The following is a 24,453-nucleotide window of genomic DNA, read 5'->3' as shown; positions in this document are numbered from 1 at the left end:
TTGCATATGCATAAACATACTATGAATATTAATGATTGTATTAAGAAGGTATGGCAAATCAGTTTAAATGTTGTGTTATTAGTTCTGAAACAGCAATCATTGCAACGAAGAAGCTGGGTACATCCGTTGTGTATAGTATACCTGTCGTGGCTGTGGCATAACTTGTGTATTATATGTGGCATCATATTCACATTCACCAGGAACTTGAACTCCTACTGTCCTCATCCATGGAGCTGCTAAGCCTATCTGTGGTAACATAGGATCTATATGATCTCTAGGTTCAAAGTATACATCAGGTATTGACACAGGTCTTCCTCTACTGATGGTGTCACTGGGTTGTCGTCGTGTGTATTTAATGTAACCAACAGGTATCAATGCCAATCCTAGAATTACTATAATACATACCACTGCAATGATGACAACTTGAGATATTGAAATATCTGAATTATTATGACTGTTATTTATAGTTGGTGATCGTGTTTGCAGCAATTGTTGATTTTTGTTTACCTTTTTGTTATCAGATATATCTTTATTTTCATCAACCGTTTTGTCATAATCTACATCTTCATTGTCTGCTATGTCTCCTCTCGTTTTTACTTTGATTATTAATTTGTTCGACTCACTTCCAATAGAATTCGTTACTTTGCAGATAACATGTATACCATTTAAACTATTTACTGTTCTTTTAATTCTCAAAATAAACTCATTTTCTAAATAATACATAGTTTCGTCTATAGGTGGATCAAAACTCCATTGATACGTAGCTTCTTGTGGATTTGCATCACTATAGCAAATGAAGATGGCTTCAGTACCAAGTATGACGTCACTCGTTTGTTCAATACGAACAACAGGAACATATAAAACATTGATAGGTCCAATAGAACAATTCCTTCTTATAGTTGGGTTTACGGATGTTGTTAATTCACATATAAATACTGCTCTATTATTAGATTGTCTTGCAATAAATGAATACGATACTTTGTAATTACCACTAGATGTGTCTTCACTTAATCCTGTGGTAACATCAATATCATTTTGTTTCCATTTTAAATGGGCAAGAGGAGATGTCTTTTCAGATATACATGAAAGAAGCACACTTTGTCCAGCGGAATAGCTTAGCTTAGCGTTATGACAAAGAGGGTAAGGTTCTTGAGGAATTTCTAAAACTGTTAAATTAGCTGTTCTAGATTTGACCACAATGCTGTCCCTGCTATCATAAACAGCGCATACGTATTCTCCTTTATCTTGCCTTTGTGTATTCTCAATTTCAAAGTTATATTTTCTAGAATTTGAATCAATATCGATTGAATATCGATTAGTATCTGATAAAATGTCATAGTTGTTACTAATCTTGCGTCCATTATGCAACCAAGAAACATATTGAGTTTCATCGAGTCCACGTACAATGCAAGTAAAATAGGTTAAATCACCTTCTGCTTGATTTTCATCCGCAGGCTCTTTAATGAATCCAGATAAAGAATATGTTCTTTGAAACATCAGAAAATACAAAACTACCCATGTTCCAAAAGACTTTCCAATGCCTAAAACGTACATAATGTCATTGTTTAAAAGTGAATTATGGAAACCTTACGCCATATTCGTAAAACAGAAGTCGAGCAACATACAGTGTATAGTTCGCAATACAGTATACCTGATAAGTTTTGCATATGCATAAACATAATATGAATATTAATGATTGTATTAAAAAGGTATGGCAAATCAGTTTAAATGTTGTGTTATTAGTTCTACAACAGCAATCATTACAACGATGAAGCTGGGTACATCCGTTGTGTATAGTATACATGTCGTGGCTGTGGCATAACTTGTGTATTATATGTGGCATCATATTCACATTCACCAGGAACTTGAACTCCTACTGTCCTCATCCATGGAGCTGCTAAGCCTAACTGTGGTAACATAGGATCTATGTGATCTCTAGGTTCAAAGTATACATCAGGTATTGACACAGGTCTTCCTCTACTTATGGTGTCATTAGGTTGTCTCCGTGTATATCTCATGTAACCAACAGGTATCAATGCCAACCCTAGAATTACTATAATACATACTAATGCAATTATGACAACTAGAGATATTGAAATATCTGAATCCGTATTACTGTTGTTTATAGTTGGTGATTTTGTTTGCAACATTTGTTGATTTTTATTTACCTTTTTGCTATCAGATATATCTTTATTTTCATCGATTGCTTTGTCATAATCTACATCTTCATTGTCTGCTATGACTCCTCTCGTCTTTACTTTGATTATTAATTTGTTTGACTCACTTCCAATAGAATTCGTTACTTTGCAGATAACTTGTATACCATTTAAACTATTTGTTGTTTTTTTAATTCTCATAATAAATTCATTTTCTAAATAATACATAGTTTCGTCTATAGGTGGATCAAAACTCCATTGATACGTAGCTTCTTGTGGATTTGCATCACTATAGCAAATAAAGATGGCTTCATTACCAAGTATGACGTCACTCGTTTGTTCAATACGAACAACAGGAGCATATAAAACATTGATAGGTCCAATAGAACAATTCCTTCTTATAGTTGGGTTAACGGATGTTGTTAATTCACATATAAATACTGCTCTATTATTGGATTGTCTTGCAATAAATGAATACGATACTTTGTAATTACCACTAGATGTGTCTTCACTTAATCCTGTCGTAACATCAATACTATTGTGTTTCCATTTTAAATGAGCAAGAGGAGATGTCTTTTCAGATATACATGAAAGAAGCACACTTTGTCCAGCGGAATAGCTTTGCTTAGCGTTATGACAAATAGGATAATTTTCTTGAGGAATTTCTAAAACTGTTAAATTAGCTGTTCTAGATTTGACCACAATGTTGTCACTGCTATCATAAACAGCGCATACGTATTCTCCTTTATCTTTTCTTTGAGTATTCTCAATTTCAAAGTTGTATTTTCTAGAATTAGAATCAAACTCGATTGCATATCGATTGTTATCTGATATAATGTCATAATTTTTACTAATCTTGCGTCCATTATGCAACCAAGAAACATAGTGAGTGTCATCAAGTCCTCGCACGATACAGTTGAAATAGGTCAAATCACCTTCTGCTTGATTTACATCCCCGGGCTCTGTATTAAATCCAGATAAAGTATGTGTTTCCTGAAACATCAATAAATACAAGACTATCCATGTTCCAAAAGACTTTCCAATTCCCAAAACGTACATAATGTCATTGTTTAAAAGTATGTTACGGAAACCTTACAAAATATTGGTTAAACAAAAGTCTGCAATAGGAAGTGTATATTTTGCAATCAGTATTGTATATGCACAAACAAAATATGAATATTAATTATATTAAAAATGTATGGCAAATCAGTTTAAATGTTGTGTTATCAGTTCTAAAACAGCAATCATTACAACGAAGATGCCGGGTACATCCGTTGTGTATAGTACACCTGTCGTGATTGTGGCATCACTTGTGTATTATATGTGGCATCATATTCACATTCACCAGGAACTTGAACTCCTACTGTCCTCATCCATGGAGCTGCTAAGCCTAACTGCGGTAGCATAGGATCTATGTGATCTCTAGGTTCAAAGTATACATCAGGTATTGACACAGGTCTTCCTCTACTGATGGTGTCACTGGGTTGTCGTCGTGTATATTTAATGTAACCAACAGGTATCATTGCCAAACCTAGAATTAATATAATACATACCACTGCAATGATGACAACTTGAGATATTGAAATATCTGAATTACTATGACTGTTATTTATAGTTGGTGATCTTGTTTGCAACAATTGTTGATTTTTATTTACCTTATTGTTATCAGATATATCTTTATTTTCATCAACCGTTTTGTCATATTCTTCATCTTCATTATTTGTTATGTCTCCTCTCGTCTTTATTTTGATTATTAATTTGTCTGACTCACTTCCAATAGAATTCGTTACTTTGCAGATAACTTGTATGCCATTTAAACTATTTACTGTTTTTTTAATTCTCAAAATAAATTCATTTTCTAAATAATACATAGTTTCGTCTATAGGTGGATCAAAACTCCATTGATATGTAGTTTCTTGTGGATTTGCATCACTATAACAAATGAAGATGGCTTCAGTACCAAGTATGACGTCACTTGTTTGCTCAATTCGAACAACAGGGGCATATAAAACGTTGATAGGTCCAATAGAACAATTCCTTCTAATAGTTGGGTTAACGGATGTTGTTAATTCACATATAAATATTGCTCTATTATGGGATTTTCTTGCAGTAAATGAATACGATACTTTATAATTACCACTAGATGTGTCTTCACTTAATCCTGTCGTAACATCCAAATTATTTTGTTTCCATTTTAAATGAGCAAGAGGAGATGTCTTTTCAGATATACATGAAAGAAGCACACTTTGTCCAGCGGAATAGCTTAGCTTAGCGTTATGACAAATAGGGTAAGGTTCTTGTGGAATTTCTGAAACTGTTAAATTAGCTGTTCTAGATTTGACCACAATTCTGTCACTGCTATCATAAACAGCGCATACGTATTCTCCTTTATCTTGCCTTTGAGTATTCTCAATTTCAAAGTTGTATTTTCTAGAATTTGAATCAAACTCGATTGAATATCTATTGATATCTGATATAATGTCATAATTTTTACTAATCTTGCGTCCATTATGCAACCAAGAAACATAGTGAGTGTCATCGAGTCCTCGTACAATACAAGTAAAATAGGTTAAATCACCTTCTGCCTGATTTTCATCCCCAGGCTCTGTATTGAATCCAGATAAAGAATGTGTTCTCTGAAACATCAATAAATACAAAACTACCCATATTCCAAAAGACTTTCCAATTCCTAAAACGTACATAATGTCATTGTTTAAAAGTATATTATGGAAACCTTACAACATATTGGTTAAACAAAAGTCTGCAATAGAAAGTGTATAGTTTGCAATCAGTATTGCATATGCACAAACAAAATATGAATATTAATGATATTAAAAAGGTATGGCAAATCAGTTTAAATGTTGTGTTATCAGTTCTGAGATAGCAATCATTACAACGAAGAAGCTGGGTACATCCGTTGTGTATAGTATACCTGTCGTAACTGTGGCATAACTTGTGTATTATATGTGACATCATATTCACATTCACCAGGAACTTGAACTCCTACTGTCCTCATCCATGGAGCTGCTAAGCCTAACTGTGGTAGCATAGGATCTATGTGATCTCTAGGTTCAAAGTATACATCAGGTATTGACACAGGTCTTCCTCTACTGATGGTGTCACTGGGTTGTCTACGTGTATATTTCATGTAACCAACAGGTATCATAGCCAATCCTAGAATTACTATGATACACACTAATGCAATTATCACAACCAACGAAATTGAAATATCTGTACTGCTGTTGTTTGGCGATCTAGTCTTCAATAGTTGTTGATTGCTGTTAGAATTTTGATTGTTCGATTTATTTTTGTTTCCTTGATTTGGTTTTTCAGGCTTGTTCGTTTCTTTTCCATTGTTCGTTTCAACTACATTATTAATAGATTCTTTAGATTTTACGTTCACTATCAATTTACTAGATCCACTTCCAATGGAATTAGTAACTTTACATATGACACTTGTCCCATTTAAACTACTTACAGTATTTTTAATTCTCAAAATTATATCATTTTCCAACACAAACATATTTTCACTAATAGGTGGATCAAAGTTCCATTCAAACGTAGTTTCTTGAGGATTTGCATCACTATAACAAATAAAGATGGCTTCATTACCAATAATGACATCACGTGTTTGTTGGATACGAACAATAGGGGGATATAAAACATCAAGAGGACCAATTGTACAATTCCTTTCTATAGACGGATTTGCTGATGTTGTTAATTCACATGTAAATATTGCTCTGTTGTCAGATTGTTTTGCAATAAATGAATAAGACTTTTCATAATTACCAGTTAACGATTCTTTTAATCCTAATTCAATGCCTCCAACAATATTTTGTGTCCATGTAAGAATAGGTAGAGGATTGGTGTTTTCCGAAATACAGTTAAGAACAACATTCTGGCCAACATGATAACTCGTTTTAGTCGAAGAACAAATCGGATATTGTTGTTGAGGAATTTCTAAAACTGTAAAATTAGCTGTCCTTGATTTGTCCACAATCCGATCGTTGCTATCGTAAACTGTACATACATATTCCCCTTTATCGCTTCGTTTTATATTTTGAATTTGTAAGTTACATTTAACAAAAAATGTTGAATCATAATCAATTGAATAATGTGCGTATGTATTGATGATAATTTCGCCATTTTTACTTATCTTGCGTCCATTGTGTAACCAAGAAACATATTGAGTTTCATCAATTTCTCGTACAATACAAGTAAAATATGTCAAATCACCCTCAGCTTTATTCTCATCTAGTGGCTCTTTTATGAATCCTGAGAAGGAATAAGTTCTCTGCAACATCAACATATATAAAAATATCCAAGTGCCAAAAGTGTTTCCAATACCTAAGGTGTACATGATGTCATTTCGAAGTATAATTATTATCCAAATGTTACAACATACTTCAGAAAACAAGTCAGATATACCAGCATAGTGTGTATTGGTCGCGATATACATTACATATTCTGTATGTATAATTATAACATGAATATTTATGATCTATTTACAATGGTATTGCAACATGGCAAATCATTTAAAAAGTTGTGTTAGTTGTTCTGAAACAGCAATCATTACAACGAAGACGCCGGGTACATCCGTTGTGTATAGTATACATGTCGTGCCTGTGGCATAACTTGTGTATTATATGTGGCATCATATTCACATTCACCAGGAACTTGAACTCCTACTGTCCTCATCCATGGCGCTGCTAAGCCTAACTGTGGTAGCATAGGATCTATGTGATCTCTAGGTTCAAAGTATACATCAGGTATTGACACAGGTCTTCCTCTACTGATGGTGTCACTGGGTTGTCTACGAGTATATCTCATGTAACCAACAGGTATCATAGCCAATCCTAGAATTACTATGATACACACCAATGCAATTATCACAACAAGAGAAATTGAAATATCATTACTGCTGTTGTTGTTGTTTGGCGTTCGAGTCTGCAATAGTGGTTGATTGCTGTTAGAGTTTTGATTTTTCGATTTATTTTTGTTTCTTTCATTTGGTTTTTCAAACTTTTTCGTTTCTTTTCCATTGTTTGTTTCAACTACATTATTAGTAGATTCTTTCGATTTTACGTTTATTATCAATTTACTAGATCCACTTCCAATCGAATTAGTAACTGCACATATGACACTTGTCCCATTTAAACTACTTACTGTATTTTTAATTCTCAAAATTATGTCATTTTCCAACACAAACATGTTTTCAGTAAGAGGTGGAACAAAGCTCCATTTAAACGAAGATTCCTGTGGATTTGCATCACTATAACAAATAAAGATGGCTTCATTACCAAGAATGACGTCACGTGTTTGTTCAATTCGAACAGTAGGAGCATATAAAACATCAAGAGGACCAATTGTACAATTACTATATAATGACGGATTTGCTGGTGTTGTTAATTCACATGTAAATATTGCTCTATTGTCAGATTGTTTTGCAATAAATGAATAAGAGTTTTCGTAATTACCAGTTAACGATTCTTTTAATCCTGATTCACTACCTCCAATATTATGTACCCATCTTAACAAGGCTGGGGGTGTGGTCTTTTCCGAAATACAGTTAAGAACAACGTGTTGGCCAACGCGATAACTCCTTTTAGTTGAAGAACAAATCGGATATTGTTGTTGAGGAATTTCTGAAACTGTAAAATTAGCTGTCCTTGATTTCTCAACAATTTGATCGTTGCTATCATAAACGGTACATGTATATCCTCCTTTATCTCTCCGCTGTACGTTTTGAATTCTTAAGGTGCATGTACCAAATACTGAATTATAATCAATTGAATAATGTGCGTATGTATTTATAATAATTTCGCCATTTTGACTTATCTTGCGTCCATTATGTAACCAAGAAATATATTGAGTTTCATCAAGTTCTCGTACAATACAAGTAAAATATGTTAAATCACCTTCGGCTTGATTCTCATCTAATGGCTCTTTTATGAATCCTGAGAAGGAATAAGTTCTCTGCAACATAAACATGTAAAAAAATACCCAAGTACCAACAGTTGTTCCAATACCTAGCATGATGTCATTGTTTAAAGTATATAATTACATAAATGTTACAACTTACTTGAGAAAAAAAGAAGTCGAACATACCAGCATACAATGTATTGATCACGATATAAATTACTTATTCTGCGTGTGCATAATTATAACATGAATATTTATGATCTATTTACAATGGTATAGCAACATGGCAAATCATTTAAAAAGTTGTGTTATTTGTTCTGAAACAGCAATCATTACAACGAAGATGCCGGGTACATCCGTTGTGTATAGTATACCTGTCGTGGTTGTGGCATAACTTGTGTATTATATGTGGCATCAGATTCACATTCACCAGGAACTTGAACTCCTACTGTCCTCATCCATGGAGCTGGTAAGCCTAACTGTGGTAGCATAGGATCTATGTGATCTCTAGGTTCAAAGTATACATCAGGTATTGACACAGGTCTTCCTCTATTGATGGTGTCACTACGTGTATATCTCATGTAACCAACAGGTATCATAGCCAACCCTAGAATTAATACGATACACACCAATGCAATTATGACAACGAGAGAAATTGAAATATCAGTACTGCTGTTGTTTTTATTGTTTGGCGATCTTGTCTGCAATAGTTGTTGATTGCTGTTATAGTTTTGATTGTTCGATTTATTTTTGTTTCTTTCATTTGGTTTTTCAGATTTTTTCGTTTCTTTTCCATTGTTCGTTTCAACTACATTATTAATAGATTCTTTCAATTTTACGTTCACTATCAATTTACTAGATCCACTTCCAATCGAATTAGTAACTTTACATATGACACTTGTCCCATTTAAACTACTGATAGTATTTTTAATTCTCAAAATTATGTCATTTTCCAACACAAAAATATTTTCACTAATAGGTGGATCAAAGCTCCATTCAAACGTAGTTTCTTGAGGATTTGCATCACTATAACAAATAAAGATGGCTTCATTACCAAGAATGACGTCACGTGTTTGTTGGATACGAACAATAGGAGGATATAAAACATCAAGAGCACCAATTGTACAATTCCTTTCTATAGACGGATTTGCTGATGTTGTTAATTCACATGTAAATATCGCTCTATTGTCAGACTGTTTTGCAATAAACGAATAAGATTTTTCATAATTACCAGTTGACGATTCTTTTAATCCTGATTCACTACCTCCAATATTGTGTACCCATCTTAACAATGCTGGAGGTGTGGTCTTTTCCGAAATACAGTTAAGAACAACGTATTGGCCAACACGATAACTCGTTTTAGTCGAAGAACAAATCGGATATTGTTGTTGAGGAATTTCTAAAACGGTAAAATTAGCTGTCCTCGATTTCTCTACAATTTGATCGTTACTATCATAAACGGTACATGTATATCTTCCTGTATCTCTCCGCTGTACGTTTTGAATTCTCAAGTTGTATGAACCAAATGCTGAATCAAATTCTATTGAATAATGTGCGTATGTATTTATAATAATTTCGCCATTTTTACTTATCTTGCGTCCATTGTGTAACCAAGAAACATATTGAGTTTCATCAAGTTCTCGTACAATACAAGTAAAATATGTTAAATCACCCTCGGCTTGATTCTCATCCAATGGCTCTTTTATGAATCCTGAGAAGGAATAAGTTCTCTGCAACATAAACATGTGAAAAAATACCCAAGTACCAACAGTTGTTCCAATACCTAGCATGATGTCATTGTTTAAAGTATATTATTACATAATTGTTACAACTTACTTGAGAAAAAAGAAGTCGAACATACCAGCATACAGTGTATCACGATATAAATTACTTATTCTGTGTGTGCATAAATATAACATGAATATTTATGATGTATTTACAATTGTATTGAAACATGGCAAATCATTTTAAAAGTTGTGTTATTTGTTCTGAAACAACAATCATTACAACGAAGATGCCGGGTACATCCGTTGTGTATAGTATACCTGTCGTGGCTGGGGCATAACTTGTGTATTATATGTGGCATCATATTCACATTCACCAGGAACTTGAACTCCTACTGTCCTCATCCATGGAGCTGCTAATCCTAACTGTGGTAGCATAGGATCTATGTGATCTCTAGGTTCAAAGTATACATCAGGTATTGACACAGGTCTTCCTCTATTGATGGTGTCACTGGGTTGTCTACGAGTATATCTCATGTAACCAACAGGTATCAATGCCAACCCTAGAATTACTACGATACATCCTAATGCAATTATCACAACCAACGAAATTGAAATATCAGTACTTCTGCTTTTGTTGTTTGGCGACGGAGTCTGTAATAGTTGTTGATTGCTGTTAGAATTTTGATTTTTCGGCTTATTTTCGTTTCTTTCATTTATTTTTTCAGACTTTTTCGTTTCTTTTCCATTGTTTGTTTCAACAACATTATTTATATATTCTTTCGATTTTACGTTTACTATCAATTTACTAGATCCACTTCCAATCGAATTAGTAACTTTACATAAGACACTTGTCCCATTTAAACTACTTAGTGTATTTTTAATTCTCAAAATTATGTCATTTTCCAACACAAACATATTTTCACTAATAGGTGGATCAAAGCTCCATTCAAACGTAGTTTCTTGTGGATTTGCATCACTATAACAAATAAAGATGGCTTCATTACCAAGAATGACGTCACGTGTTTGTTGGATACGAACAACAGGAGCATACAAAACATCAAGAGGACCAATTGAACAATTCCTATATAATGACGGATTTGCTGATGTTGTTAATTCACATGTAAATATTTCTCTGTTATCAGATTGTTTTGCAGTAAATGAATAAGTCTTTTCATAATTACCACTTAATGATTCTTTTAATCCTGATTCACTACCTCCAATAGTATTTACCCATCTTAACGAACCTAGAGGAGTGGTCTTTTCCGAAATACAGTTAAGAACAACATTTTGACCCACACGATAGCTCATTTTAGTCGAAGAACAAATCGGATATTGTTGTTGAGGAATTTCTAAAACTGTAAAATTAGCTGTCCTCGACTTCTCTACAATCTGATCATAGCTATTATAAACGCTACATATATATCCTCCTTTATCTCTCCGTTGTACATTTTGAATTCTTAAGTTGTATGAACCAAATGCTGAATCAAAATCAATAGAATAATGTGCGTATGTATTTAAAATAATTTCGCCATTTTTACTTATCTTGTGTCCATTATGTAACCAGGAAACATATTGAGTTTCATCAAGTTCTCGTACAATGCAAGTAAAAAATGTCAAATCACCCTCCGCTTGATTCTCATCCAAAGGCTCCTTTATGAATCCTGAGAAGGAATAAGTTCTCTGCAACATCAAAATATAGAAGAATATCCAAGTACCAACAGTTTTTCCAGTACCTAAGTTGTACATGATGTCATTTCGAAGTATATTATCCAAATGTCACAACATACTTGAGAAAACAAGTCAACATACCAGCATAGAGTGTATTGGTCACAATATACATTACATATTCTGTATATGTATAATTATAACATGAATATTTATGATCTATTTACAATGGTATTACAACATGGCAAATCATTTAAAAAGTTGTGTTATTTGTTCTTAAACAGCAATCTTTACAACGAAGATGCCGGGTACATCCGTTGTGTATAGTACACCTGTCGTGATTGTGGCATAACTTGTGTATTATATGTGGCATCATATTCACATTCACCAGGAACTTGAACTCCTACTGTCCTCATCCATGGAGCTGCTAAGCCTAATTGTGGTAGCATAGGATATATGTGATCTCTAGGTTCAAAGTATACATCAGGTATTGACACAGGTCTTCCTCTACTGATGGTGTCACTGGGTTGTCTACGAGTATATCTCATGTAACCAACAGGTATCATAGCCAACCCTAGAATTACTATGATACACACCAATGCAATTATCACAACGAGAGAAATTGAAATATAATTACTGCTGTTGTTGTTGTTGTTTGGCGTTCTAGTCTGCAATAGTGGTTGATTGCTGTTAGAGTTTTGATTTTTCGATTTATTTTTGTTTCTTTCATTTGGTTTTTCAAACTTTTTCGTTTCTTTTGCATTGTTTGTTTCAACTACATTATTAGTAGATTCTTTCGATTTTACGTTTATTATCAATTTACTAGATCCACTTCCAATGGAATTAGTAACTGTACATATGACACTTGTCCCATTTAAACGATTTATTGTATTTTTAATTCTCAAAATTATGTCATTTTCCAACACAAATATATTTTCACTAATAGGTGGATCAAAGCTCCATTCAAACGTAGTTTCTTGTGGATTTGCATCACTATAACAAATAAAGATGGCTTCATTACCAAGAATGACGTCACGTGTTTGTTCAATTCGAACAACAGGAGCATACAAAACATCAAGAGGACCAATTGAACAATTCCTATATAATGACGGATTTGCTGATGTTGTTAATTCACATGTAAATATTTCTCTGTTATCAGATTGTTTTGCAGTAAATGAATAAGTCTTTTCATAATTACCACTTAATGATTCTTTTAATCCTGATTCACTTCCTCCAATATTATTTACCCATTTTAACAAAGCTAAAGGAGTGGTCTTTTCCGAAATACATTGAAGAACAACTCTTTGGCCAACACGATAACTCGTTTTAGTCGAAGAACAAATTGGATATTGTTGTTGAGGAATTTCTAAAACTGTAAAATTAGCTGTTCTCGATTTGTCTACAATCCAATCGTTGCTATCGTAAACGGTACATACAAATTCCCCTTGATCGCTTCGTTTTATATTTTGAATTTTTAAGTTACATTTACCAAATGTTGAATCATAATCAATTGAATAATGAGAGTATGTATTGATGATAATAACGCCATTTTTACTTATCTTGCGTCCATTGTGTAACCAAGAAACATATTGAGTTTCATCAAGTTCTCGTACAATACAATTGAAATATGTTAAATCACCCTCCGCTTGATTCTCATCCAATGGCTCTTTTATGAATCTTGAGAAGGAATAAGTTCTATGCAACATCAATATATAAAAGAATATCCAAGTACCAATAGTTGTTCTGAAACCTAAGGTGTACATGATGTCATTGTCAAATTATAGTATTAAAATGTTACAACATACTTGAAAAAACAAGTCAGACATACCAGCATACAGTGTATTGATCACGATATATATACATTACATATTATGCATATGTATAAAGATAACATGAATATGTATGATCTATTTACAATGGTATTGCAACATGGCAAATAATTTTAAAGTTGTGTTATTTGTTCTGAAAAGCAATCATTGCAAGGAAGATGCCGGGTACATCCGTTGTGTATAGTATACCTGGCGTGGCTGTGGCATAACTTGTGTATTATATGTGGCATCATATTCACATTCACCAGGAACTTGAACTCCTACTGTCCTCATCCATGGAACTGCTAAGCCTAATTGTGGTAGCATAGGATCTATGTGATCTCTAGGTTCAAAGTATACATCAGGAATTGACACAGGTCTTCTTCTACTTATTGTGTCAATAGGTTGTCTACGTGTATATTTCATGTAACCAACAGGTATCATAGCCACACCTATAATTACTATGATACAGACCAATGCAATTATGACAACCAATGAAATTGAAATATCTGTACTGCTGTTGTTTGGTGATCTTGTCTGCAATAGTTGTTGATTGCTGTTAGAATTTTTATTTTTCGGTTTATTTTCGTTTCTTTCAGTTATTTTTTCCGACTTTTTCGTTTCTTTTCCACTGTTTGTTTCAACTACATTATTAATAGGTTCCTTCAATTTTACGTTCACTATAAATTTACTAGATCCACTTCCAATGGAATTAGTAACTGTACATATGACACTTGTCCCATTTAAACGATTTATTGTATTTTTAATTCTCAAAATTATGTCATTTTCCAACACAAATATATTTTCACTAATAGGTGGATCAAAGCTCCATTCAAACGTAGTTTCTTGTGGATTTGCATCACTATAACAAATAAAGATGGCTTCATTACCAAGAATGACATCACGTGTTTGTTGGATACGAACAATAGGGGGATATAAAACATCGAGAGGACCAATTGAACAATTCCTATATAATGACGGATTTGCTGATGTTGTTAATTCACATGTATATATTGCTCTGTTGTCCGATTGTTTTGCAATAAACGAATAAGAGTTTCCATAATTACCAGTTAACGATTCTTTTAATCCTGATTCACTACCTCCAATATTATGTACCCATCTTAACAATGCTGGAGGTGTGGTCTTTTCCGAAATACAGTTAAGAACAACATATTGGCCAACACGATAACTCGTTTGAGTCGAAGAACAAATCGGATATTGCTGTTGAGGAATTTCTAAAACGGTAAAATTAGCTGTCCTCGATGTCTCTACAATTTGATCGTTGCTATCATAAACAGTACATGTATATCCTCCTTTATCTCTCCGTTGTACATTTTGAATTCTCAAGTTGCACGTACCAAATGCTGAATCATAATCAATGGAATAATATGCGTATGTATGTATAATAATTTCGCCATTTTTACTTATCTTGCGTCCATTGTGTAACCAAGAAACATATTGAGTTTCATCAAGTTCTCGTACAATACAATTGAAATATGTTAAATCACCCTCCGCTTGATTCTCATCCAATGGCTCTTTTATGAATCCTGAGAATGAATAAGTTCTATGCAAAATCAATATATACAAATATATCCAAGTACCAAAAGCTTTTCCAAAACCTAATGTGTACATGATGTCATATTCAATCTATATTATCCAAATGTTACAACATACTTGAGAAAAGAAGTCAGACATATCAGCATACAGTGTATTGGTCACGATATACAAATATGAATATTTATGATCTATTTACAATGGTATTGCAACATGGCAAATCATTTTAAAAGTTGTGTTATTTGTTCTGAACAGCAATCATTACAACGAAGATGCCGGGTACATCCGTTGTGTATAGTATACCTGTCGTGGCTGTGGCATAACTTGTGTATTATATGTGGCATCATATTCACATTCACCAGGAACTTGAACTCCTACTGTCCTCATCCATGGAATTGCTAAGCCTAACTGTGGTAGCATAGGATCTATATGATCTCTGGGTTCAAAGTATACATCAGGTATTGACACAGGTCTTCCTCTACTGATGGTGTCACTATGTTGTCTACGTGTATATTTCATGTAACCAACAGGTATCAATGCCAACCCTAGAATAACTATAATGCATACCAATGCAATTATGACAACCAACGAAATTGAAATATCAGTACTGCTGTTGTTGTTGCTGTTATTTGGCGATCTTGTATGCAATATGTTTTGATTGCTGTTTGTATTTTGATTTGTCGGTTTATTGTCGTTTCTTTCATTTGGTTTTTCAGACTTTGTCGTTTCTTTTCCATTGTTCGTTTCAACTATATTATAAATAGATTCTTTCAATTTTACGTTCACTATCAATTTACTAGATTCACTTCCAATCGAATTAGTAACTTTACATATGACACTTGTTCCATTTAAACTACTTACTGTATTTTTAATTCTCAAAATTATGTCATTTTCCAACACAAACATATTTTCACTAATAGGTGGATCAAAGCTCCATTCAAACGTAGTTTCTTGTGGATTTGCATCACTATAACAAATAAAGATGGCTTCATTACCAAGAATGACGTCACGTGTTTGTTCAATTCGAACAGTAGGAGCATATAAAACATCAAGAGGACCAATTGAACAATTCCTATATAATGACGGATTTGCTGATGTTGTTAATTCACATGTAAATATTTCTCTGTTATCAGATTGTTTTGCAGTAAATAAATAAGACTTTTCATAATTACCATTTAACGATTCTTGTAATCCTGATTCACTAACTCTAGTATTATGTACCCATCTTAACAAAGCTGGAGGAGTGGTCTTTTCCGAAATACAGTCAAGAACAACACTCTGACCAACACGATAACTCGTTTGAGTCGAAGTACAAATCGGATATTGTTGTTGAGGAATTTCTAAAACTGTAAAATTAGCTGTCCTCGATTTCTCTACAATTTGATGATCGTTGCTATCATAAACGGTACATGTATATCCTCCTTTATCTCTCCGTTGTACGTTTTGAATTCTTAAATTGTATGAACCAAATGCTGAATCAAAATCCATTGAATAATGAGAGTATGCATTGGTGATAATCACGCCATTATTACTTATCTTGTGTCCATTATGTAACCATGAAACATATTCACTATCATCAAGTTTTCGAACAATACATGTGAAATACACCAGCTCACCTTCTGCCTGACTAATATCCGACGGTTCAATTTGAAAACCAGAAAAAGAAATCACTTCATATAAAACAAATGTAAGCAACAGTAAAGGAGTACAGAAGAGTTTATAAAAAATGTTTAGTGCCATGCTTAAATATCATTATCCATTGATTTGACTGCTACGCCGTTATTGAAGCAAGTTTATAAGTTATGTAGTCTAGTTGGTTCAAACAATACATGGTATATCAAACTGCATAGAATTAAGTAAAAATTAAGAATACGTTGAATATTGATGATGTAATTGTTTAATATTATGTGTCCAGATAAGATTGTTATTGTGTTACAGGTTTATATGAAAATCAACTTATTAATGTTAAAATTAAAACTGCTGGATACATTCTTTGAGAGTAATTTTACGTGTGGCATCTCACATTTACGAGGAATATTAAATTTGTGTTATTATATCTTGAACAACAACCATTACAACGAAGATGCCGGGTACATCCGTTGTGTATAGTATACCTGTCGTGGCTGTGCCATAACTTGTGTATTATATGTGGCATCATATTCACATTCACCAGGAACTTGAACTCCTACTGTCCTCATCCATGGAGCTGCTAATCCTAACTGTGGTAGCATAGGATCTATGTGATCTCTAGGTTCAAAGTATACATCAGGTATTGACACAGGTCTTCCTCTACTTATGGTGTCACTAGGTTGTCTCCGTGTATATCTCATGTAACCAACGGGTATCAATGCTAACCCTAGAATCACTATTATACATACCACTGCAATTATAACAACTAGAGATATTGAAATATCTGTATTATTACTGTTGTTCTTTGTTGGTGATTTAGTAAGCAATATTTGTTGATTGCTGTTTGCATCTTTATTTTGTTTGATTGGTGTGTCATATTTAGAGTGTGTTGTGTCTTTGACACTATTTCCATTAGCAATATGTATGGACTCTTTAGTTTTTACGTTCACTATCAATTTATTAGATCCACTTCCAATGGAATTAGTAACTTTACATATAACACTTGTCCCATTAAAACTACGTACTGTATTTTTAATTCTCAAAATTATTTCATTTTCCAATAAATACAAAGTTTCATCAATTGCTGGGTCAAAACTCCATTCAAATGTAGTTTCTTGTGGATTTGCATCACTATAACAAAGAAAGATCGCTTCATTGCCAAGAATGACGTCACGTGTTTGTTCAATACGAACAACAGGAGCATACAGAATGTTGATGGGTCCAATTGAACAATTCCTTTTGATAGATGGATTTGCTGGTGTTGTTAATTCGCATGTAAATATTTCTCGATTGTTTGATTGTTTTGCAATAAATGAATAAGATACTTTATAATTACCACTAGATGTGTCTTCGGTTATTCCTGTCAAAATATCAATATCATTTTGTTTCCATTTCAAAAGAGCAAGAGGAGAAATTGTTTCAGATATACATGCAAGAAGCACGCGCTGTCCAACGATATAACTCATTTTAGTGTTTTGACAAATTGGGTAAGACCCTTGGGGTATTTCTAAAACTGTTAAATTTGCAATCCAAGATTTACTGACAACGTTCTCATTGCTATCATATATAACACATTCATATTGTCCTTTATCTATACGCTGAATATTTCTGATTTTCAAATTGTATTTTCCAAAGTCTGAATCAAAATCTATAGTGTACCGATCCATATATTGGTCCAGAACAATGACGTCATTATTACTTATTATACGTCTATTATGTAACCAAGAAACGTATTCGTTGGTGTCGAGAGTTTCAACAATACAGTTAAAATATACACGTTCACCTTCTCCACGACTGTCATCAGATGGTTGACTTACAAATCCAGAAAATAAAATCGCTTCATGAAAAAATAATGTGAGAATAAACAAAACAGTACAATATAACTTTGAAAACATAATTATTTGCAAGAATATAATGTTAACGTATGTTTAAATCTTTAAACGATTTTCCAAATGATTGTCTTCCTTACATCGGAAAGCATAGTTCGGTTGTTTATTTCAGCGACATATTTAGTTTGTAAACATCTAAAACCACTATCATTTAATATTCAACGGTGAACATTACTATTTTTTGCAAGATGTCTTGATGAGTTTGTTATTGTGTTACAGGTTTCTGTATAATGCTAGTTATTGAGTATTCAGAGTGGAGCTGCAGGATACATCCGTTGTGTATAGTACACCTGTCGTAATTGTGGCATAACTTGTGTATTATACGTTACATCATATTCACATTCACCAGGAACTTGAACTCCTACTGTCTTCATCCAAGGAGCTGCTAAGCCTAACTGTGGTAGCATAGGATCTATGTGATCTCTAGGTTCAAAATATACATCAGGTAATGACACAGGCCTTCCTCTACTGATGGTGTCACTGGGTTGTCTTCGTGTATATTTCATGTAACCAACAGGTATCATAGCCAAACCTAGAATTACTATAATGCATACCAATGCAATTATGACAACCAACGAAATTGAAATATCATCAGTACTGTTGTTGTTTGGCGAGTTAGTCTGCAATAACTGCTGATTGTTGTTTAAATTTTGATTCTTCGACTTAGACTTATTTCTTTCATGAGGTTTTTCGGACGTGTCGGTTTCTTTTCCATTGTTTGTTTCAACTACATTATTAATAGTTTCTTCCGTTCTAATTTTCAATATTAATTTACTAGATCCACTTCCAATGGAATTAGTAACTTTACATATGACACTTGTCCCATTTAAACTACTTATTGTATTTTCAATCCTTAAAATTCTTTCACTTTCCAACAAATACATATTTTCTTCAATGGGTGGATCAAAGCTCCATTCAAATGTAGTTTCCTGTGGATTCGCATCACTGTAACAAATAAAGATGCCTTCATTGCCCAAAATGACGTCACTTGTTTGTTGAATATGAACTATAGGAGGGTATACAATGTTGAAGGGCCCACTTGAACAATTTCGCCTAATCGATGGGTTAGCTGGTGTTGTCAATTCACATATAAATATTGCTCTATTATCAGACTTTCTTGCAGTAAATGAAAAAGATGTTTGATGATTTCCGTTCACCATTTCATTGACAACCTTTTCCTTAATAATGTCACCATATTTCACCCATGATAACGTTGCTGACGGCTTTGTTACTTCTGATATACAGACAAGTACAACAGCTTCTCCAACAATGTAAGTTTGTTTTTTCAGTGTACATATTGGATAATTTAGTCCTGGAGTTTGCAGTACGGTAAAGTTTGCTGTTTTTGATTGTTTTACTATAATCTCATTTTTATCATAAACAGCACAAGTGTATTGTCCTTCATCGCTTCGATGGATGTCATATATTTGCAAATTGTATTTTTTAAATACAGGATCAAAGTCTATTGAGTAGCGAGTAGTAAGCATTTTATTAGTTATTATATCATTTTTGCTTATCTTCTGAGCATTATACAACCAGGAAACGTATTCACCACCATCAAGATTCTGTACAATACAACTAAAAAATGTCAGCTCACCTTCAGCTACGCTCTCGTCTGACGGCTGTTTTAAGAATCCAGTGAATGAAGATGCTTCGTACAAAAATGGAATAACAATCAACATGTAGCTTCGAAACTTCATTTTAAAGGATAATAAAGCTTAAATAAAGGTGTTCATAACAACTGTTAATTCAAAGAAATAGTTTGTCAAAACTCATGGATGGACTGATATCTTAGTGTCTACATTGTATCTGTCATATTGATTCAGTTTTCTACTTATGATCTAATTTCCTTTTTTCCGTAACATGGAACAACTGGTTTAATTATATGTTACCAGTTTAAATAAATACTTTACATTGACGATTAGACTAGTTAGAGTGACACTGTTGGATACATACGCTGTGAATAGTAAACATGTCGTGATTGTGGCATCACTTGTGTATTATATGTTACATCATATTCACATTCACCAGGAACTTGAACTCCTACTGTCCTCATCCATGGAGCTGCTAAGCCTAACTGTGGTAGCATAGGATCTATATGATCTCTAGGTTCAAAGTATACATCAGGTATTGACACAGGTCTTCCTCTACTGATGGTGTCACTAGATTGTCTTCGTGTGTATCTCATGTAACCAACAGGTATCAATGCCAACCCTAGAATTACTATAATACATACCACTGCAATGGTTATAACTAATGATATTGATACATCGGTGCTGTTTTCCTTGTCTTGGGATCGTGTCTGTGTTGTATCTTGATTACTATTTTGATTCTTTGATTTTTCTTTATTTCCTATCATCGCACCATCGTCCTTTGTACCTTCTGTTTTAAACCCATTTGTATCTTTGTTTGATCCGCCTTTTCCATTTCCCTTGTTGGTATTAACGTTACTATCAAATGAGGTTTTTCTGATTATATTGATGTTTAATTTACTATAGCTACTTCCAACAGAATTATTTACTTCGCAGGTAACAATTGTATCATTTAAACTGAGTACTACATTTCTAATTCTCAGAATGAATTTATTTTCTAAGAAATACATCTTTTTGTTGATAGGTGGTTCAAAACTCCATTTAAAAATATTCTCTTGTGGATTTGCATCGCTATAACAAATAAAGATGGCTTCGTCGCCAAGAACAATATCACTTGTCTGTTTAATACGAACAACAGGAGGATATAAAACGTTGATAGGTCCAACAGAACAATTCCTTCTTATAGATGGGTTTGCTGATGTTGTTAATTCACATATAAATATAGCTCCGTTGTCGGATTTTTTTGCAATAACTGAATAAGACACTTTGTATGTATTTTTTGATATTTCTTCTTCCAATGGTGATACAATATTGATATCGTCACGCTTCCAAATTAAACTAGGCAGAGGATAGGTCTTTTCTGATGAACATACAACAACAATATTTTGGTTAAGTTTATAACTTGTTTTTATATTTGAGCATAATGGGTAATATTTCTCAGGAATTTCAAGTACTGTAAAGTTAGAAGCTTTACTCTTTGCCACTATGTCGCCAGAATCATCATAAACTGCGCATGCGTATATTCCTACATCTTGCCTCTGTATATTTTTAATTTGCAAATTGTAAGTGCTAAATACTGGATCAAAGTATATTGAATAACGATCTATTAAACTTGTATCAGTAATTAAATGATTTGTACTTATTTTCCGACCACTATGCAGCCATGAAACATATTCATCTTCACCAAGATTTGTCACCATACAATTAAAATACGTAAATTTTCCTTCGGCTCGGCTTTCATCCTCTGGCTGTTTTATAAATTCAGGAAATGAAAACGTGTTGTTGAGCAGTAACAATGCAATAAACCAAAACGTTGGATATAATATCATCTCAAAAACAGCTTTTCTTGTGTGTATTATCTTGATTCACAACGTATATTTTCCAACATGAATCCAAAACAATTTCATTGTGTTACGGTTTCTGTAGATTCAGTTTGATTGGTGTATTTAAACTATTATTCATATGTGCCATTTCAAATATTAAATTGTGTTACTGGTTTTAGAAAAATTGGAAAAATCATTACAAAGAAGATGGTGGGTACATTCTTTGTGAGTAGTAAACTTGTCGTAACTGTGGCATAACGTGTGTATTATATGTTACATCATATTCACATTCACCAGGAACTTGAACTCCTACTGTCCTCATCCATGGAACTGCTAAGCCTAACTGTGGTAGCATAGGATCTATGTGATCTCTAGGTTCAAAGTATACATCAGGTATTGACACAGGTCTTCCTCTACTGATAGTGTCGCTGGGTTGTCTACGTGTATATCTCATGTAACCAACAGGTAGCAATGCCAACCCTAGAATTACTATAATACATACAACTGCAATGGTTATAACTAATGATATTGATACATCGGTGCTGTTTTTCTTGTCTTGGGATCTTGTCTGTATTGTATTTTGATTACTATTTTGATTCTTTGATTTTTCTTTGTTTCCTATCGTCGCACCGTCGTCCTCTTTACCTTCTGTTTTAAACCCATTTGTATTTTTCTTTGATCCGCCTTTTCCATTTCCCTCGTTATCATTAACGCTACTATCAAATGAGGTTTTTCTTTTTATATTGATGTTTAATTTACTATAGCTCCTTCCAACAGAATTTTCTACTTCGCAGGTAACAATTGTATCATTTAAACTGATTACTACATTTGTAATTCTTAGAATGAATTCATTTTCTAAGAAATACATGTTTTTGTTGATAGGTGGGTCAAAACTCCATTTAAAAATATTCGCTTGTGGATTTGCATCGCTATAACAAATAAAGATGGCTTCGTCGCCAAGAACGATATCACTTGTCTGTTTTATACTAACAACAGGAGGATATAAAACGTTGATAGGTCCAACAGAACAATTCCTTCTTATAGATGGGTTTGCTGATGTTGTTAATTCACATATAAATATAGCTCTGTTGTCGGATTGTTTTGCAATAACTGAATAGGAAACTTTGTATATATCTCGTGATGTTTCCTCCTCCAATTGTGATACAATATTGATATCGTCTCGCTTCCAAATTAAACTAGGCAGAGGATAGGTTTTTTCTGATGAACATACAACAACAATGTTTTGGTTAAGTTTATAACTTGTTTTTATATTAGAGCATAATGGGTAATATTTCTCAGGAATTTCAAGTACTGTGAAATTAGAAGCTTTACTCTGTGCCACTATGTCGCCAGAATCATCATAAACTGCGCATGTGTATATTCCTACATCTCGCCTCTGTATATTCTGAATTCGCAAATTGTAAATACTAAACACGTCATTAAATTCTATTGAATATCGCTCAAATACACTTACATCAACAATTAAATCATTACTACTTATTTTACGACCATTTTGCATCCATGAAACATATTCACCATCACCAAGATTTTTCACCATACAATTAAAAAACGTAAGTTCTCCTTCGGCTCGGCTTTCATCCTCTGGCTGTTTTATAAATTCAGGAAACGAAAACGTTTTGTTGAGCAGTAACAATGCAATAAACAAAAATGTTGGATGTAATATCATCTCAAATACAGCTTTTCTTTTGTGTAATATCTTGATTCACAATGTATATTTTCCAGAATGAATCCGAAACAATTTCATTGTGTTACAGTTTCTGCAGATTTAGTATGATTGGTGTATTTAAACTATTATTCATATGTGCCATTTCAAATATTAAATTGTGTTACTGGTTTTAGAAAATTTAGAAAAATCATTATAGAGATGATGGTGGGTACATTCTTTGTGAGTAGTAAACTTGTCGTAACTGTGGCATAACTTGTGTATTATACGTTACATCATATTCACATTCACCAGGAACTTGAACTCCTACTGTCCTCATCCATGGAGCTGCTAAGCCTAACTGTGGTAGCATAGGATCTATGTGATCTCTAGGTTCAAAGTATACATCAGGTATTGACACAGGTCTTCCTCTATTGATGGTGTCACTAGGTTGTCTTCGTGTATATCTCATGTAACCAACAGGTATCAGTGCCAAACCTAGAATTACTATAATACATACCACTGCAATGGTTATAACTAATGATATTGATACATCGGTGCTGTTTTCCTTGTCTTGGGATCTTGTGTGTATTGTATCTTGATTACTATTTTGATTCTTTGATTTTTCTTTGTTTCCTATCGTCGCACCGTCGTCCTCTGTACCTTCTGTTTTAAACCCATTTGTATTTTTCTTTGATCCACCTTTTCCATTTCCCTCGTTTTCATTAACGCTACTATCAAATAAGGTTTTTCTTTTTATATTGATGTTTAATTTGCTATAGCTACTTCCAACAGAATTTTTTACTTCGCAGATAACAATTGTATCATTTAAACTGAGTACTACATTTCTAATTCTCAGAATGAATTCATTTTCTAAGAAATACATGTTTTTGTTGATAGGTGGGTCAAATCTCCATCTAAAAATATTCTCTTGTGGATTTGCATCGCTATAACAAATAAAGATGGCTTCGTCGCCAAGAACGATATCACTTGTCTGTTTAATACGAACAACAGGAGGATATAAA

The 24,453-nt window shown here is 33.3% G+C and overlaps 12 protein-coding genes across 12 annotated transcripts; all 12 read right to left on the bottom strand.

Annotated features, from left to right (window-relative positions):
* Positions 1-94: 94 nt before the first annotated feature.
* On the bottom strand, positions 95-1,554 carry LOC140044894 (roundabout homolog 2-like). The gene has a single exon (XM_072089591.1). It carries the CDS (start codon positions 1,552-1,554, stop codon positions 97-99), a length of 1,458 nt encoding a protein of 485 aa, XP_071945692.1. The 3' UTR covers positions 95-96.
* Positions 1,555-1,760: 206 nt separating this feature from the next.
* Positions 1,761-3,293, bottom strand: LOC140044898 (lachesin-like). Its single transcript, XM_072089595.1, has one exon. It carries the CDS (start codon positions 3,213-3,215, stop codon positions 1,761-1,763), a length of 1,455 nt encoding a protein of 484 aa, XP_071945696.1. The 5' UTR covers positions 3,216-3,293.
* Positions 3,294-4,890, bottom strand: LOC140044897 (lachesin-like). Its single transcript, XM_072089594.1, has one exon. It carries the CDS (start codon positions 4,856-4,858, stop codon positions 3,404-3,406), a length of 1,455 nt encoding a protein of 484 aa, XP_071945695.1. The 5' UTR covers positions 4,859-4,890; the 3' UTR covers positions 3,294-3,403.
* A 1,829-nt stretch (positions 4,891-6,719) lies between these two features.
* LOC140044893 (cell adhesion molecule 3-like) lies at positions 6,720-8,224 on the bottom strand. The gene has a single exon (XM_072089589.1). The coding sequence runs from the start codon at positions 8,190-8,192 to the stop codon at positions 6,729-6,731; it is 1,464 nt and encodes a 487-aa protein (XP_071945690.1). The 5' UTR covers positions 8,193-8,224; the 3' UTR covers positions 6,720-6,728.
* Positions 8,225-8,317: 93 nt separating this feature from the next.
* On the bottom strand, positions 8,318-9,927 carry LOC140044895 (uncharacterized). Its single transcript, XM_072089592.1, has one exon. It carries the CDS (start codon positions 9,866-9,868, stop codon positions 8,411-8,413), a length of 1,458 nt encoding a protein of 485 aa, XP_071945693.1. The 5' UTR covers positions 9,869-9,927; the 3' UTR covers positions 8,318-8,410.
* A 144-nt stretch (positions 9,928-10,071) lies between these two features.
* On the bottom strand, positions 10,072-11,579 carry LOC140044891 (cell adhesion molecule 4-like). The gene has a single exon (XM_072089587.1). It carries the CDS (start codon positions 11,549-11,551, stop codon positions 10,082-10,084), a length of 1,470 nt encoding a protein of 489 aa, XP_071945688.1. The 5' UTR covers positions 11,552-11,579; the 3' UTR covers positions 10,072-10,081.
* A 156-nt stretch (positions 11,580-11,735) lies between these two features.
* LOC140044889 (cell adhesion molecule 3-like) lies at positions 11,736-13,236 on the bottom strand. The gene has a single exon (XM_072089586.1). The coding sequence runs from the start codon at positions 13,231-13,233 to the stop codon at positions 11,761-11,763; it is 1,473 nt and encodes a 490-aa protein (XP_071945687.1). The 5' UTR covers positions 13,234-13,236; the 3' UTR covers positions 11,736-11,760.
* Positions 13,237-13,391: 155 nt separating this feature from the next.
* LOC140044892 (cell adhesion molecule 4-like) lies at positions 13,392-14,920 on the bottom strand. Its single transcript, XM_072089588.1, has one exon. It carries the CDS (start codon positions 14,908-14,910, stop codon positions 13,444-13,446), a length of 1,467 nt encoding a protein of 488 aa, XP_071945689.1. The 5' UTR covers positions 14,911-14,920; the 3' UTR covers positions 13,392-13,443.
* Positions 14,921-15,057: 137 nt separating this feature from the next.
* LOC140044032 (uncharacterized) lies at positions 15,058-21,954 on the bottom strand. Its single transcript, XM_072088513.1, has 2 exons — positions 20,303-21,954; positions 15,058-16,573 (listed from the first exon to the last, which is right to left on the bottom strand). Exons 1-2 carry the CDS (start codon positions 21,769-21,771, stop codon positions 15,094-15,096), a joined length of 2,949 nt encoding a protein of 982 aa, XP_071944614.1. The 5' UTR covers positions 21,772-21,954; the 3' UTR covers positions 15,058-15,093.
* LOC140044899 (uncharacterized) lies at positions 16,570-18,356 on the bottom strand. Its single transcript, XM_072089596.1, has one exon. It carries the CDS (start codon positions 18,354-18,356, stop codon positions 16,905-16,907), a length of 1,452 nt encoding a protein of 483 aa, XP_071945697.1. The 3' UTR covers positions 16,570-16,904.
* Positions 18,599-20,262, bottom strand: LOC140044900 (cell adhesion molecule 2-like). Its single transcript, XM_072089597.1, has one exon. It carries the CDS (start codon positions 20,048-20,050, stop codon positions 18,599-18,601), a length of 1,452 nt encoding a protein of 483 aa, XP_071945698.1. The 5' UTR covers positions 20,051-20,262.
* Positions 21,955-21,957: 3 nt separating the features above from the next.
* LOC140044888 (limbic system-associated membrane protein-like) lies at positions 21,958-23,452 on the bottom strand. The gene has a single exon (XM_072089585.1). The coding sequence runs from the start codon at positions 23,450-23,452 to the stop codon at positions 21,962-21,964; it is 1,491 nt and encodes a 496-aa protein (XP_071945686.1). The 3' UTR covers positions 21,958-21,961.
* Positions 23,453-24,453: the final 1,001 nt, after the last annotated feature.

Source organism: Antedon mediterranea, chromosome 3 (assembly GCF_964355755.1).
Source record: "Antedon mediterranea chromosome 3, ecAntMedi1.1, whole genome shotgun sequence".
Classification (NCBI taxonomy): domain Eukaryota; kingdom Metazoa; phylum Echinodermata; class Crinoidea; order Comatulida; family Antedonidae; genus Antedon; species Antedon mediterranea.
Note: the sequence above shows the minus strand (reverse complement) of the source record. Positions and strands in the feature narration are given on the sequence as shown.

What these genes read in the sequence shown, in the direction of transcription:
- LOC140044894 (XM_072089591.1), bottom strand. Translation starts at nt 1,554, where the DNA reads ATGTACGTTTTAGGCATTGGAAAGTCTTTTGGAACATGGGTAGTTTTG.
- LOC140044898 (XM_072089595.1), bottom strand. Translation starts at nt 3,215, where the DNA reads ATGTACGTTTTGGGAATTGGAAAGTCTTTTGGAACATGGATAGTCTTG.
- LOC140044897 (XM_072089594.1), bottom strand. Translation starts at nt 4,858, where the DNA reads ATGTACGTTTTAGGAATTGGAAAGTCTTTTGGAATATGGGTAGTTTTG.
- LOC140044893 (XM_072089589.1), bottom strand. Translation starts at nt 8,192, where the DNA reads ATGCTAGGTATTGGAACAACTGTTGGTACTTGGGTATTTTTTTACATG.
- LOC140044895 (XM_072089592.1), bottom strand. Translation starts at nt 9,868, where the DNA reads ATGCTAGGTATTGGAACAACTGTTGGTACTTGGGTATTTTTTCACATG.
- LOC140044891 (XM_072089587.1), bottom strand. Translation starts at nt 11,551, where the DNA reads ATGTACAACTTAGGTACTGGAAAAACTGTTGGTACTTGGATATTCTTC.
- LOC140044889 (XM_072089586.1), bottom strand. Translation starts at nt 13,233, where the DNA reads ATGTACACCTTAGGTTTCAGAACAACTATTGGTACTTGGATATTCTTT.
- LOC140044892 (XM_072089588.1), bottom strand. Translation starts at nt 14,910, where the DNA reads ATGTACACATTAGGTTTTGGAAAAGCTTTTGGTACTTGGATATATTTG.
- LOC140044899 (XM_072089596.1), bottom strand. Translation starts at nt 18,356, where the DNA reads ATGTTTTCAAAGTTATATTGTACTGTTTTGTTTATTCTCACATTATTT.
- LOC140044900 (XM_072089597.1), bottom strand. Translation starts at nt 20,050, where the DNA reads ATGAAGTTTCGAAGCTACATGTTGATTGTTATTCCATTTTTGTACGAA.
- LOC140044032 (XM_072088513.1), bottom strand. Translation starts at nt 21,771, where the DNA reads ATGATATTATATCCAACGTTTTGGTTTATTGCATTGTTACTGCTCAAC. An exon ending in GTTTACTATTCACAGCGTAT is followed by an intron (nt 16,574 to 20,302) that starts GTATCCAACAGT and finishes ATGATATTTAAG; the next exon opens with CATGGCACTAAACATTTTTT.
- LOC140044888 (XM_072089585.1), bottom strand. Translation starts at nt 23,452, where the DNA reads ATGATATTACATCCAACATTTTTGTTTATTGCATTGTTACTGCTCAAC.